The sequence below is a fragment of the Echinops telfairi genome, unplaced genomic scaffold (genome assembly GCF_000313985.2).
Source record: "Echinops telfairi isolate 266 unplaced genomic scaffold, ASM31398v2 ScPeMD7_7409;HRSCAF=8447, whole genome shotgun sequence".
NCBI lineage: Eukaryota > Metazoa > Chordata > Mammalia > Afrosoricida > Tenrecidae > Echinops > Echinops telfairi.
The window spans coordinates 2,498,290-2,511,638 of record NW_022111309.1 but is presented as its reverse complement, the minus strand read 5'-3'; the positions used below and the strand labels follow the sequence as shown (position 1 = coordinate 2,511,638).

Genomic DNA, 13,349 nt, shown 5'->3' with positions numbered 1-13,349 from the left:
AACGCTTACCTGACAGCTCCACCAAGACTCCTTTTCCACGCCCTAAGGTTAGTCTAGTACTCACACCAGCAAGCTTTTTGTGGGGTTTTTTTCCTTCTAAAATCTAGAATGCTTTCTCACTACAATTCAGCTTTCTAGAAAGGAAATGAGACTTAACAGGGCTTTCCGCCAGCCAGGCAGATGGCACCTACCTGCTCCCCGGTGGAAAGAGAGAAAAGTTCTGGTGAGGGAGCAGCCCTGTCCTGGAGAAGCGTCTCGTGGTAAGCCAGGGCTGCTTCCCGCAGCCTGTCCGGGTCATCTTCCAGAGTGTCTACTGGGTAGGCATGAACTGTAGGGACAAAAGGCACAAAGTGACATCTCTTTTACTCTTTCTTTAGATGCAGAGAAAGATATTTATTTCATAAAGCTTTTTTAAGACACACACACACACACACACACACACACACACACACACACACACGAAACACCAAAAATGTATGTTAGCATTAAATTGAACACTTGCCTCCCATAGCCCAGTCTGTCTCTCAGAACTAAGAGAAAACTGCTCCCTCCCACACTGCAGTGGTACCCACCTCACCACCACCACCCCTGGCTGTCCCTGTAGGCCATTCTGAGAGGGGACCCTGCCTGAAAGTTTACTCCTTCCTCAGAGACCCCTTCAGAACCGTCTTGAAGCTTAAACTCCAACTGCATCACCTCTCTCCATGGATTCAGGACCTCAGCATTTCCTTACCAAGCCTTGGCCCCTCCCGCTCACAGCCACCCTCCACTCCGGCGGCAGCTACCAATTAACATAACCATCTTAGGAAGGAACCGTGGGCTGGGAGCCAGCGGGATGCTAAGTGCTCCACACCCCTTGCCTCACTTGCCTTTACTGCCTTCCACTGAGGCCTGTTAATGGAGTCTCCCCAGGACTGCAGCTCCGTAGGTGGAAAGCCTGACGTTCTACTCCCCAAACCAAATCAAACTCGTCCCAAACCAGGCCAACTCAGCCACAGAACCGGTTGGACTGCCCTGTGGGCTTCTACGCTTTGTGAGGGTGGGAAGCGGAGTCTTTCTCCCCTGGTGGTTTTGAACTGCGGACCTTCTGATTAGCAGCCCAACACGAACCCACGTGGGGCAGTTGTACTCTGTCACATGGAGTTTGAGTGGATTGTACAAGTCTCAACGGTGGTCTTTCCCTCTGGGCTTCAGCCAACCCTTCTCTCAGCCTTACCACCCTCTACTGCCCTTCCAGAAGGCCAGAGACTCACAAGGCAAGGGCACGGCGGAGATGTCGACTAGGAAGTAACAAACACACTGTGCCCCACTTCCCCCACCCGAAGGCATAGTAGCTATGAGTTGGGCTGTAATCCCCTGGGTCACAGCTCAAAACCACCAGCAGCTCCTGGGGAGAAAGACTGGGCTCTCTACTCCAGTTAAACAGTTACAGTCTGGAAAACCCACAGGGGGTCGCTTTGAGTCAGCATGGACTCAAGCAATGCAGGGAGGCTGGGGTTTGGCTTATAGAGCAGATCGTTCACAACCTGAACTCTGGGCGTGTAGGAAACAGCCGGGGCGCCCTCCCCTCTCCACCTCATCAGCACGCAAGGAAAGTTCCTGGGGTATGTTCAGTACACAGCCTCTCTACTTGCCAGCCGCCCACACAGACATGCCTCCCTGCGCTGCCTCCAGCCTACACACTTTGTGAATGTGGGTAGTAATCCAGCAACGCTCTCCTTGATACTATTCTGTGCTTCTGGTTGTCCAAGTGGCTTCCCACAGTCGGAACGAAAATGCCTGTGGGCTGCAGTGTCACTGGCTGTCCATGTAGGAATTGTTTAATTGGTACATGTTCTGCCGTTCAACAAATAAAATGACATTAAAAGGCCCTGTGTTGGCTCTTGTTCGATGCCATCGAGTCCGCTCCGACCCATAGCGGCCCTGTGCACAACAGAAGTAAACGCTGCACGGCCCTGCACCGTCCTCACAACCGTTCCTCTCCCTGAGCCCATCGAGGCAGCCTCTGTGTCAACCCAGCTCACGGGAGGCTTTCCTCTTTTGTGCCACCCCTCCAATTTCACAGACACGGTGTCCTCCAGGAACTGGTCTCTCCTGACAGCATGGCCAAGTACGTAAGGTGAAGTCTTGCCATGCTTGCCTCTAAGGAGCACTCTGGCCCTACTTCCTCCAAGGCAGATCGGTTGGCTTGTCCCTTGGCAGTGACGCTACTTTCAATCCTCTTCTCCAGCACCACAAGTCAAAGGCCTCCATTCTTCGAAGGTCTTCCGTATTCCATGTCCAATGTTCACGTGCAACGGGGAGTGCTGTCGCTTGAGTCAGGCGCACCTTAGTCTTCAAAGAAACCTCTTTGCCCTTCAACACTCTAATGAGGTCTTAGGCAGCAGATGTACCCAATGCAATATGTCTTTGGATCTTCTTGATGGCTGCTCCCAGGAGCATCAATTGTGGTTCCAAGTAAGACAAAAGCCTTAACAACTTCAACCTTTCCTCCATTTACCATGATGTCACCTCTTGGTCCAGTGGTGAGGATTTTGGTCTTCCTTACATCGAGTCGTAATCCCTCCTGAAGACTGCTAGCCTTGATCTTCAGCTGCAAGGGCTCCAAGGCCTGCTCCCTTTCAGCAAGCACGGTTGTGTCATCTGCACACAGCAGGTTGTTAGTAAGCCTTCTTCCAATCCTGATGCCGCCCTCTTCCTCACGTAATCCAGCGTCTCTGTGCATTTGCTCACCATAACGATCCAACAAGTCTGGTGTGAGGTGAGCCCTCGTGCACACCTGTCCTGATTTTTAAAACATGCAGCATGCCCTTATTCTGACGGACTGCACAGCTGCCACGTACTCTGAGTACAGGTTCCTTACAAGCACAGTGAATGTTCTGGAATTCCCCTTCTTCTCAAGGTTATCCACAGTGTATTACGGTCCACACCACGCAATGCCTTTGCATCGTCAATGAAACACGAGTAAGCATCGTTGGGGATCCTCTACTTTCAATCAAGATCCAACTGACAGTAGGCATGATACTCCTTGTTCCACGTCCTCTTCTGGAAGTTCCCTGTCAATGTACTGCTGCAATGGATGATCTCAAGTAAAATCTTACTTGTGTGCAATATCAATGATATCGTTCTCGAGTTTGAGCATTAAAAAGCCCTACGCGTGCTCACGTCAGGTAAGGAAAAGGAGAGGCGTCGCGTGCACGCACACTGCACGCAGCCTTGTCCAGAAACCGGCCGCAGCAGCCGCCCTCGGCAGGCACTCCCAGGAACAGCATCCTAAGGAGCAAGTGGAGATGCGTGGGATGTTGGCTCTGCTGCAGGCCCTGTCTTTGGGGAGGACATCTGCTAGGTCTGGGCTTCCAATCCTCCCTGAGCACTTCTCAATGTTGACAGAAAAGTATGATTCACAAGTCAGAGAAGTTAAACTTGGCCCTTCCAATTTCCTTTTGGAAGGATTCGGAGCTGAGAGATAGGTGGGGACCAGGGGTGGGGAGCCTCACCCCAGGCCACCAGGGCAAGAGGCTTGGAGCTCCACCGGCAGCCCAGCGCGGCTCCTGCCTTGTTCCCTGCGTGTTGCTGAGCCCTGCCTGGCAAGGGGTTCTGATCACAGGGTCAGGAGAAATGCAATGAATATGTTTTGCTCCCCCATACTGTGAAATCATTTCCCCAACAGGTTAAAGACCTCCGACGACAAGGAAAGAATCCCTACACCCTAGGTCTACCAGCAGGTGGTGCAACAACAACCCCAGGTGGTCCGGTGTGCCAGAGCCTGGTGGTGGGAGGGCCAGGGTGGTACAGATTCATTCTGCCAGGGCCACGATGGAGGGACAGGATGGGAGGTTTGACCGTGGGCACGGTTCCAACAGAACATCACATTCCTGCTCTGGGAGCCGGAGGCAGGCCCCAGGAGTAGCCAACTCCCAGGGTCCCAGGCCCTTGGGATGGAGGGTCCCTGCAGCGCGGGCAGGACGAGGGGTCCCCTCCCAGGCTGGAGGACAGAGGCTGTGCCAGTCTGCAGTCCTTTCTGTTTTATTTGTTGCTCTGGGGGAATTCCCCAACGCGGGTGCGCCCACAAGCGCCAAGGGGAGCCTGGAGGGAAACCAGGTGGAAGGTGAAGTGTAGCTGCCAAGGGCAGGAGACGTGGGGGGGGGGGGGGGGGAACATCCGGCCCACCCGCCTGACCGGGGAAAGAAGACCCCCTGCGCTGCCCCCTAAAAGGAAGAGCCCCTCCATAAGCCCACTTTGCAAGCAAGGAGAAGGTGGACTATCTGTCCCATCCGAAAGGCAGACCTCCTGGGTTCCCAGTCCAACCCTGGGGACAAGGACCAGTCTGGGGCTCCGTGGGCGCGTGCTGGAGGTGCAAGACAGCCACGCTTGCTTAGCTGGTGATGGGAGGCGGCAGTGGTTTCCAGATGTGGAATGCTAACTGGCTTTCATGGCCTGAACTGAACAGGAAAACATTTCCCGAAGCCCAAGGAATGTAATCTTTTCGGTACAAAGTAAAACGCTTTTATGGCACGGATATGCGCTGCAATGGCGATTCGCTGCGGCCTTAAGCCCCAACCAACAATGAATGTAAGAATTCCCTTAGAGCAGCTATTTATACTGTCACTCTAAAAACAAAAGCAGGGGTACGTTTTAAAACTGCTCTTCAAGGGAAAACTCTTAAATCATTCAAGGCCTTTGTACTGAAATTCAACTTCTTAGGGCTGCATGTAGCTCTATGCCTAGAGGCTGGAATTCAAGGGCGGTTCTCATGAAAACAGCACTGCCAAATAATGAAGCCCTTACTGGAGTCAGGGCTCTGCACTTGACCATGGGTTCAGTATAACTTGCAGCATACCATCTCCAAACGCATCCCCGTAAACACCAGTACATGCTTTCACTGGGACAGAATTGGATTTTATCTCATATGAGAGTATCAGAAATCTGAATGAATAGATTTACATTTTTACTGGCCTTGCTCTTAAGAATGGACTTGGGAGGTGGGTGGGGGCTGGGGCTGGGGAAGCTTTTACCTGGCTGTAATTACACCAACTTAAGTTACTGGAGAGGTTGACTGCAATCCCTTGATTGTTCGGTAAGGCTGTGGTCAACATTGAATTATATGCAGCACGATGCCTTCCAGGCCTCTGCTATCCTGTGTGGGGCTGCCTACCACCTTCTCAGAAGACTTTCAGGAACAAGAGATTCCTGACCAAGACACAAGAGCAGAATCGTCCATTCCCCGATGGATTCGCAGGAAAACTGGTAATAAGATCAGGTGCCCCCCACGCCCACCCCAAGATCATTGCCTAAAGTTCCACATGCCTATGTACAATTCAGGGCATTTAGAACTTCCACACAGTGGACTTTGCTTAAGTATAAGGGTTTCTTTCCCAAACGTATTCAATTAGGGTTGCCAATGGGTTACTTAACAGCTAGGTCAGCAGTTTGAACCCCCCAACTGCTCCGTAGAAGAAAGATGACGCTGTCTGCTCCTATAAAGATGTCCAGTCTCAGAAACCCACAGGGGCAGCTCGACTCTCTCCTATGACAGACCTGACTCAATAGCAGTGTGTTTGTTTGTCTTTCTTTGTGTTTGTTTTGCCCCAGAGCACTAGTTGAGAGCTGAGGAAACACTCGGGGACAGTGCATTGAAATACTGTAGGGACAGAAAACAGGCAATGCCTGGGACGCGAGGTCAGTCCGAGCTAAGGGCACGCCCATGACGTGAGGTGCACAGCCTCCCTCGACTGGGAGGAGTAACAAACAGAAGGAGAAGCCAACAAACACTGGGATATTTTCGTTGTTTTCTGAAGAGAAGCTTATTGCCAAAATAGTCTTAGCAAAGAAGTCAAAGAGGGCGGCGGGTAGTTGGAAGGCAGAATGGAGACTATGTTAGAATTTTTTGAGCAAACTGTCAGGGTACGGCCGGGATGTTTCGAAAGGGCTGCAGGTGGCTGCGATGAAGTTTGACTGTCCAGTAATTGACAAGGAGCACGTTGCTCTGTCATCACATATTAGTTTTGGACAGCTCAAACCGCTTCACTGTGAGGAAACGGTTTGTCTCAGATCTAAGACGGTAGGACAGGCAGATGATGTCCTATGCCACCCACACAAAGGTTTATGCAATCCTAATTGTTTTTAATATGAAGGGCTCCTAGTCCGAGCCAATTAATGCTTCTAACTTTTAGGCAAATAATACAAGGACAAATTTATCATCCCCCCCCCCCATTGAAAAGGCTATGAAGTGAGACTAAAACATACTACTTCAGTTTGCTCTCAGAGGTGCGGAGAGCCCTGGTGGTGTATCGATAGTGTGAAACCATGCACAGCTCTGCAGGGGCTTTCTACTCCCTGCACAGTTACAGTCTCAGAAACCCACTAACGTGATGGGAGACAATTTGGTTTTCATATCTATGGTGTGTGAGTGAGTTAGCTTATTGTGCCAGCCTGGCCAATAAACACATGTAGTATTAAATAAAATTGCTAGGACGGAGGGTGAGGGAACCAGCCCCCACCCGCTGCTTGAACTCACTGGTTCAGTAATACTACTTCTGGGTTCAATAATGCACAATTGTACGGTTGAGATATATAAGTATTATATTACAGTCATCGAGAGCATGAGAGATAATACAATAATACAGTCAGGCATGATACACAGCAACATTGCTCACCTCAGCCCAGCTTGGTGGTCCATGTGGAGAGAGGGGGAAGGGAAGGAGGGGAAGGGAACAAGGGAGAGGGGAGTGACCAGGGAGTGAGCAGCAAGGAGCTCAGAGTCAGAGTCAGAGAGTCAGAGAGAGAGCTATAGTGCTGGCTCACACCTATATACCTTCTGGGGGCAAGCCAGCCCACTAATTACAGGTAAAGACATACGTCACAGGAAGGGGCTGCACTATAGGTTACACAGCAATGAGAGGGTGGTCTCTGGGTCTCCATAGGAACATTATCAGTAGGGTGTAAACCCCACCTAGAGGAACCAAGCTAATGGTCCCAAAGCTTCAGAGAGAAGTAGGCCATTGTCCCCAGCAGCAGGGAGCAGGCCCAGCCCTGCTGTGGGATGAGACAGCAGTCTGGCAGCAAGTGTCTGACTTCCCCCCACAAAGACATGTGGGGTTAACTGAAGGGCAGAGGGATAAATGGCTCAGTGAGCCTCCTCTTTCTAGGTCTCCGGTCTCTTGCTTTCTGATGGTCGCACCAGGGTGCAGCTGCCTTAGCAGTTCCCTGCTTCAGCTTGCAAGGCTGACTTCCTGCAAGACATCCCCAAGGAGAAGCCACATGGATGCGCAGGAAAACAAGGAGATCCATGAACTTAATTAGCAAAAAAATACCGTGTCAGGAACACCAAAACAGGGCGGGCGCCCAAGCTGGCAGGAAAACGCGGTGGTAGGAAACATTCCAGGTTGGAATTCAGTGCTCTGAACCATACAGAATGCCAGGGGGAGAAGGGACAGAATCCTGTTGCAGGGATGCTTGTACCATCGCGGTATAATTACATCCCTCGACAACTACCCAAACCTTCGTGCTGCCGAAGGACTTTACAACCTGTCATCCAAAAATCACTTTCTGTATGCTCATCTGCTACGCAGTAAAAAGACTTGGAAGGGGACAGGGCTTTCCATCTGGGAATCCCAATTCTGGGAGAATGAGAAAAGCTGAACCAACGCTGGATCTCTGGCCCATAACCCGTTTCTGAAGAAGGCGGTGGGGGTGGTTTACACACTTAGACCCAAGCACCTGGAGAACTTCTAGAACACATGCATCAAGAAAACTACGTTTTAAGAAGGCATCATTCTGTCTGCATCAGGCTAGGAAGTATATGAAGGGGTCCAGGGGCCACTGGGGTTGAGTTGATTCCCACTCCTGGCTCCACTGTGGGACAGGCCAGAACTGCTGGGTGGGGTTTCGAAGACCTGATTTTCACAGGAAGCAGATGGTCACATCCTTTGTCTGCATCTGAAGAACGTACAAACCACTCCACGTTAGCGCCAGTTCAGTTTCTCACTTTAAAAATACAGAAGACACTTAATACTCTGCTTCTACAGAAAAATAAACTTCATACATAGGGAGAAAAATACACATCAACTGTGTAAAGCGCATTTGTACATTCATTGCCCGAATGCGCTTTACACAATTGATGTGTGCATGGATTGTGATAACAGTTGTATGAGCCCCTAATAAAATGATTTTTTTTAAAAACAGCAACATGTTCTTATATAAAAATGTGTTTGATGGCACCAGAGCCTAAACTCTAACCACCAGTTTGCAGAGTGTTATAGATAACAGTAAATCCCAAAATCCACGTAGTCTGCATCCCCACCGACCATCATCCAGGCATGAAAATCGCCTTCATATCAGACAGAGCGCATCGGGAAGTGGGTTTTTGCAGCTGTAGATAGTTTGGAATGCCACCCTTTTGTCATTAGATCTCCCGTTTGACGCATTGTGAATGTAGCCTGGCTTTTAAAGGCTTTCCGACTTCTTTGTGATTGAGGTTTTACTCTGTTTTTGTTTAGTTCTTTGGGTCCTTGTTGCTTTGATGTTTTTGCCTTTGCTTTGTATGTTTTCCTGTCTAGGGCAGTCAGGCGGGCAGGTCTATGAAGACCGTAACTGGGGGCATGAGGAGGAGCTGGGGGGAATGGGGAGCAAATAGCAGAGAGCCCACGAAGGAAGAAAATGCCCCCAAGGTGGTTGTGGCCATGATTGCACCACCTTTCCCAGTATGATTATGTAAGGGTTTTGGGGGCACGAAACGGAATTAAAGATCCAATTGGTAAAGTTTTAGTAGCAGGCTTTATTGAGAAGCTTGCGGGCAGGTTCAGCAACTCAGGTATTGAGCCGGTGAAACCGCGCGAGGGGAATTTCTGGCTGCATTTTTATATCCCCTGGTGGCAGGCACAGCTGCACACAGGGGTTTCAAAGGGAAGTGCTCATTAATCTTATCTATAGGTCCGGGACGGGTGGAATAAACACATCTTCAGAGGATGCAGGGAAGTGGATCTATAGGTCCTGGATGGGTGGAATAAAAATATCTTCAAAGAATGCAGGGAAGTGGTCGTTAATCTTATCTATAGGTATGGGGCGGATGAAATAAACATATCTTCAAAGAACATTCTTTCTCGGGGATGTCTGGTTCTCAGAACTGGCGAGGGGAGGGGAAGCCGATGTGAGGGAGGCCCATGAGAGGTGAGTTCTGAGAACCAAGAAGGTGCCGGATTCAAAATGGAGTCCCTTGTGCCAAGACCAGGCAGATTACACTGTGGACGTGTATGAAAAGTCCATCATATTTCAATAAAACGATTTTAAAATGTGTTTTAAATTAGTCACAAAAGGGCAAATGTGGTATGATTTCACTTATATGAACTATATAGAATAAGTAAGTGCATAGAGACACCTACTTACTAATTTCGAGTTAACACTAACACAAGGAACTTATGTGGCATAATGGTTAAAACATTCAACCCCAATCCCCCTAAAAACAAGAAAACAAACATTCAAACCCACCAGCCACTCAGCAGGAGAAAGGTATGCAGGTAGGGTCATCAGGGAACACCGCCCCCCATCGAGCCCTCCCTGCCTGAAGGTCAGTAGGCTGTCGTTCTAAAGGGGGGTGACCAATGCCTGTGGCTGCTCGGGGTTGGGCTGCCTGCTTACTTCCCCTGGGAGGCAGATTTGTTGCCTTTAGGGATGAACTTCAGGGACTGCTGAATATTCAGAAGCGGGACTGTCCCCGCTTGGGGCCATCATTGAGGAACTCGTGGCCAAGCCGGTGGCCGCATTTTCCGCAGGACACCTTGAAGGCACCCGGCTGATTGCGCTCGGGCCGCTGGGCCACACTGTCAGCGGTCATCATGGACGGGCTCCGAGAAGGCTGCCCACAGCGACAAGTGAGTGTTCGTACTTGGAGCGGCCGGAGAACAGCTCGTGGCCGCACTGGGCACACACATAGACAGCGGGTTCAAAGTGATTCTGGAAAACCTCACCCCCGAGAAGCTGCAGAAAGACATGGTGCCACGGGGTTCCCGGCCCACTCCACACTCCGACAGCTCCCAGTGCACCGACCCCACCGCACATCTTATTTTGAAGTAAAAAAACAAAATGGGCAAAAACACCCAGCGGCTGCATGTGGCCCATGGGCTAGTTTGAGGACCCCTGGGTTACACAATGGGCTGCTGACCAAAAGATCAGCAGTTCTAGACCACCAGCCACCCCAGGAGAGAAAGATGAGGCTTTCTACTCCCATAAAGATGTACTGTCTTGGAAACCCAAAGGGGTGGCTCTCTTTTGTCCGGTAGGGTCACCATGAGTCAAATCAACTCAGTGGCAGTGAGTTTGGGTTTAATTGTTTGTTTGTAAACTATTTACAAACAACGTTCACAAGGAACCTATCATCAGGTCTACCTCCTACAGTGCCACTATGGGTCGAACCACCAATCTTTTAATTAGCAGCCACGCACTTCACCCCTGTGCCAACGGGACTCTTTCTTGGATTAATAACTCCATTACCATGTAGACAATTCCAGCTCATCGCAATTCTACAGGGCAAAATATAACTGCCCTATGAGGTTTACAAGGCTGTCACCTTTGAGGAAGCAGACTACCCCATCGTTCTCCTGTGGAGCAGCTCGTGGGTCTGAACCGTCAACCTTTTGGTTGGCAGCTGAGCACTTAACCATTGTGTCACTAAGTCTCCTTCCAAGAGTGAAGACAAGCTACCCACTAGAAATACACTGGCTTCAAAATCCCCCAGATCAAGCTCCAAGGAACACGGGGGCATAAGTGGGGGGGAAACAACAAACTGAACACACAAACTAGCTGCGATGACAGCGTTACAAACTGCACAATGACCCCCAAAGAACGCATCTTTGTAAAGCATCCAATATGGGCAATAACAATATCAAATATTCTAGTGAAGGGAGGAATTTAAGCCAATCAATTGTACATCTGTAAAAAGCGAATTGCTGAAAGATGTGTCGGACACTATTCGCAATAAAGAGAGGGAGGGTAACTGCAAAAGCAGCTGATGTGCAGCCAACCACCTCGGGGCTTCCCCCAGGCTGAGGGCGATGCTTTCAGGAGCTACCCCAGTTCGTGGGCCTAATATGCCTCGGGTCTTACAAGCTGCAAGCAGAAAGCCAGAAACATTCTCTCTATGACCTGGAGCAACAGAGACTAAAAGACAAATCAGGAACAGAAGGATAAACGACATGTTTAGCTGATTGCCTTCATGGACAATTGCACTCTACCGTGAGACCAGAACCCAGTTACCTTTTTAAAAAAAATCATTTTATTGGGGGCTCGTACAACTCTTATCACAATCCATACACACATCCATTGTGTCAAGCACATGTGTTCATTTGTTGCCATCATCGTTCTCAAAACATTTGCCTTCAACTTGAGCCCTTGGTATCAGCTCCTCATATTTCCCCTCCCTCCCTGCCCACCTCCCTCACGAACCCTTGATAATTCATAAATTATTATTATTACTTTGTCATGTCTTACACTGTCTGACATCTCCTTTCACCCACTTTTCTGTTGTCTGTCCCCCATGGAAGGGGTTATATGTCTTTGTAATCGGTTCCCCCTTTCTACCCCACCTTCCCTCCACCCTCCCACCACTGGTCCTGAAGGGTTCATCTGTCCTGGATTCCCCAGGTTTCCAGTTCCTATCTGTACCAGTAGGATCATGATAGTGGGGGCAGGAAGCATTTAGGAACTAGAGGAAAGTCGTATGTTTCATCGTTGCTACACTGCACCCTGACTGGCTCGTCTCCTCCCTATGACCCTTCTGTAAGGGGATGTCCAGTTGCCTAGAGATGGGCTTTGGGTTCCCACGCAGCACTCCCCCTCATTTACAGTGATATGATTTTTTTGTTCTTTGATGTCTTATACCTAGTCCCTTCTACACCTCGTGATCACACAGGCTGCTGTGCTTCTTCCATGTGGGCTTTGATGCTTCTGACTTGGATGGCCACTTGTTTACCTGCAAGCCTTTAAGACCCCAGATGCCATATCTTTTGGTAGCCGGGCACCATCAGCTTTCTTCACATTTGCTTATGCACACATTTGTTGTCAACGGTCGAGTAGGGAAGGTGAGCATCATGGAATGCCAGTTTAATAGAACAAAGTGTTCTTGCATTGAGGAAGTACTTGAGTGGAGGCACAAGGTCTATCTGCTACCTTAAGGTGACCAGATTTAAAACAGAACACCATTGACCGGGGTGTGTGTGTGTGTGTGTGGGGGGGGGGTGTTCTTGTTTAAAAATTTGGTCTATATGGACCAAATAAGACTGTTCCTTAGTTTGTCATGCATTCTTTCCAAAAATCGGGACTTTTTTAAAAGGCCAAAAATCAGGACTGCCCCACCAAAAGCGGGACGTCTGGTCACCTTAACCGTAATGCTAACCCTATAAATGTATGTACATAGATCTACTACCCCATCATCATATATAAATATATTTACATATGTACATGCCTGTATTTAGACCTCTATAACTTCTCTTTGCTTCCTAGTTCTTTCTTCTATTTCTTTTACTTTCCTCTTGTCCCACTATCATGCTCAGCTTTCATTTGGGGTTCAGTAATTCCTCTCTGTTACATTGCCTTGATCACGCCCGACCAGGTCTCCTACACCCTCCTCAGCACCGATTTTGCATCACTTGTTGTTCCCTTGCCCCTGGGTTTGTTAACATCACTTCCTTTCTCCCACCTTCCCCTCTCCCATGTCCCCCCCAGAACTGCTGGTCTCGTTGTTTTCTCCTCTAGATGGTTTATCCCGCCTGTCTTATCTAGATCGACCTGCAGAGATAATAACATGCATAAAAACAAGACAGAGCAAAACAAAGCAACAAAAGAAAGCAAAACTACCACCAAAGGGGAAAAAAGCCAATGACAAAAGAAAAGAAATGCTAGTAAATAGTTCAACAGTTACATTTTGAACAAAGATTCTGTAGAAAACTCCTGATCATAAGGGGGAAACATATAACAGAATTGCAAATTCTCATGAAATCCGGTTTTCTGAACACATGGAGGCTGGGTAAGCCCCCCAAACTGTACTGAGATAAATCTTCAAGACTTAAAAGTATCCTGTGACATTTTCTTAAAACCAAACAATAGTTTAGTGTAACTGGTGTGGTAGTTGTAAGTTAGTCGAGAGGCACCAGAAACCAAATCAGTCGAATTTGAACAAACAGGCTTTATTAGGGAGAAAACACTCCAGCCTGGGCGAAGTCCCACAGTCCACAATGTCTGGGCTGGGGGTGTCGCACTGCAGGCTACAGGGCTGCTGTTTATATGGACAGGTATGTCCGGGTTTCAGTATTGTAAGGTGTCTTCCTGGTTCCAGGTGTATTCGTGCTGGGTACAGA

The 13,349-nt window shown here is 49.1% G+C and overlaps 1 protein-coding gene across 1 annotated transcript in view; it reads right to left on the bottom strand.

Moving 5' to 3' along the window:
• LOC101654948 (protein FAM169B) overlaps positions 1–9,832 on the bottom strand; it is an 82,436-nt gene extending 72,604 nt beyond the window's left edge. Inside the window, exons 1-2 of the mRNA XM_045296470.1 lie at positions 9,724–9,832; positions 192–328 (exon numbers count right to left, since the gene is read on the bottom strand). Of these exons, the coding sequence (XP_045152405.1) occupies positions 192–328; positions 9,724–9,832 (246 nt within the window). The remainder of the gene's footprint in view (positions 1–191; positions 329–9,723) is intronic.
• Between the last annotated feature and the right edge of the window lie 3,517 nt (positions 9,833–13,349).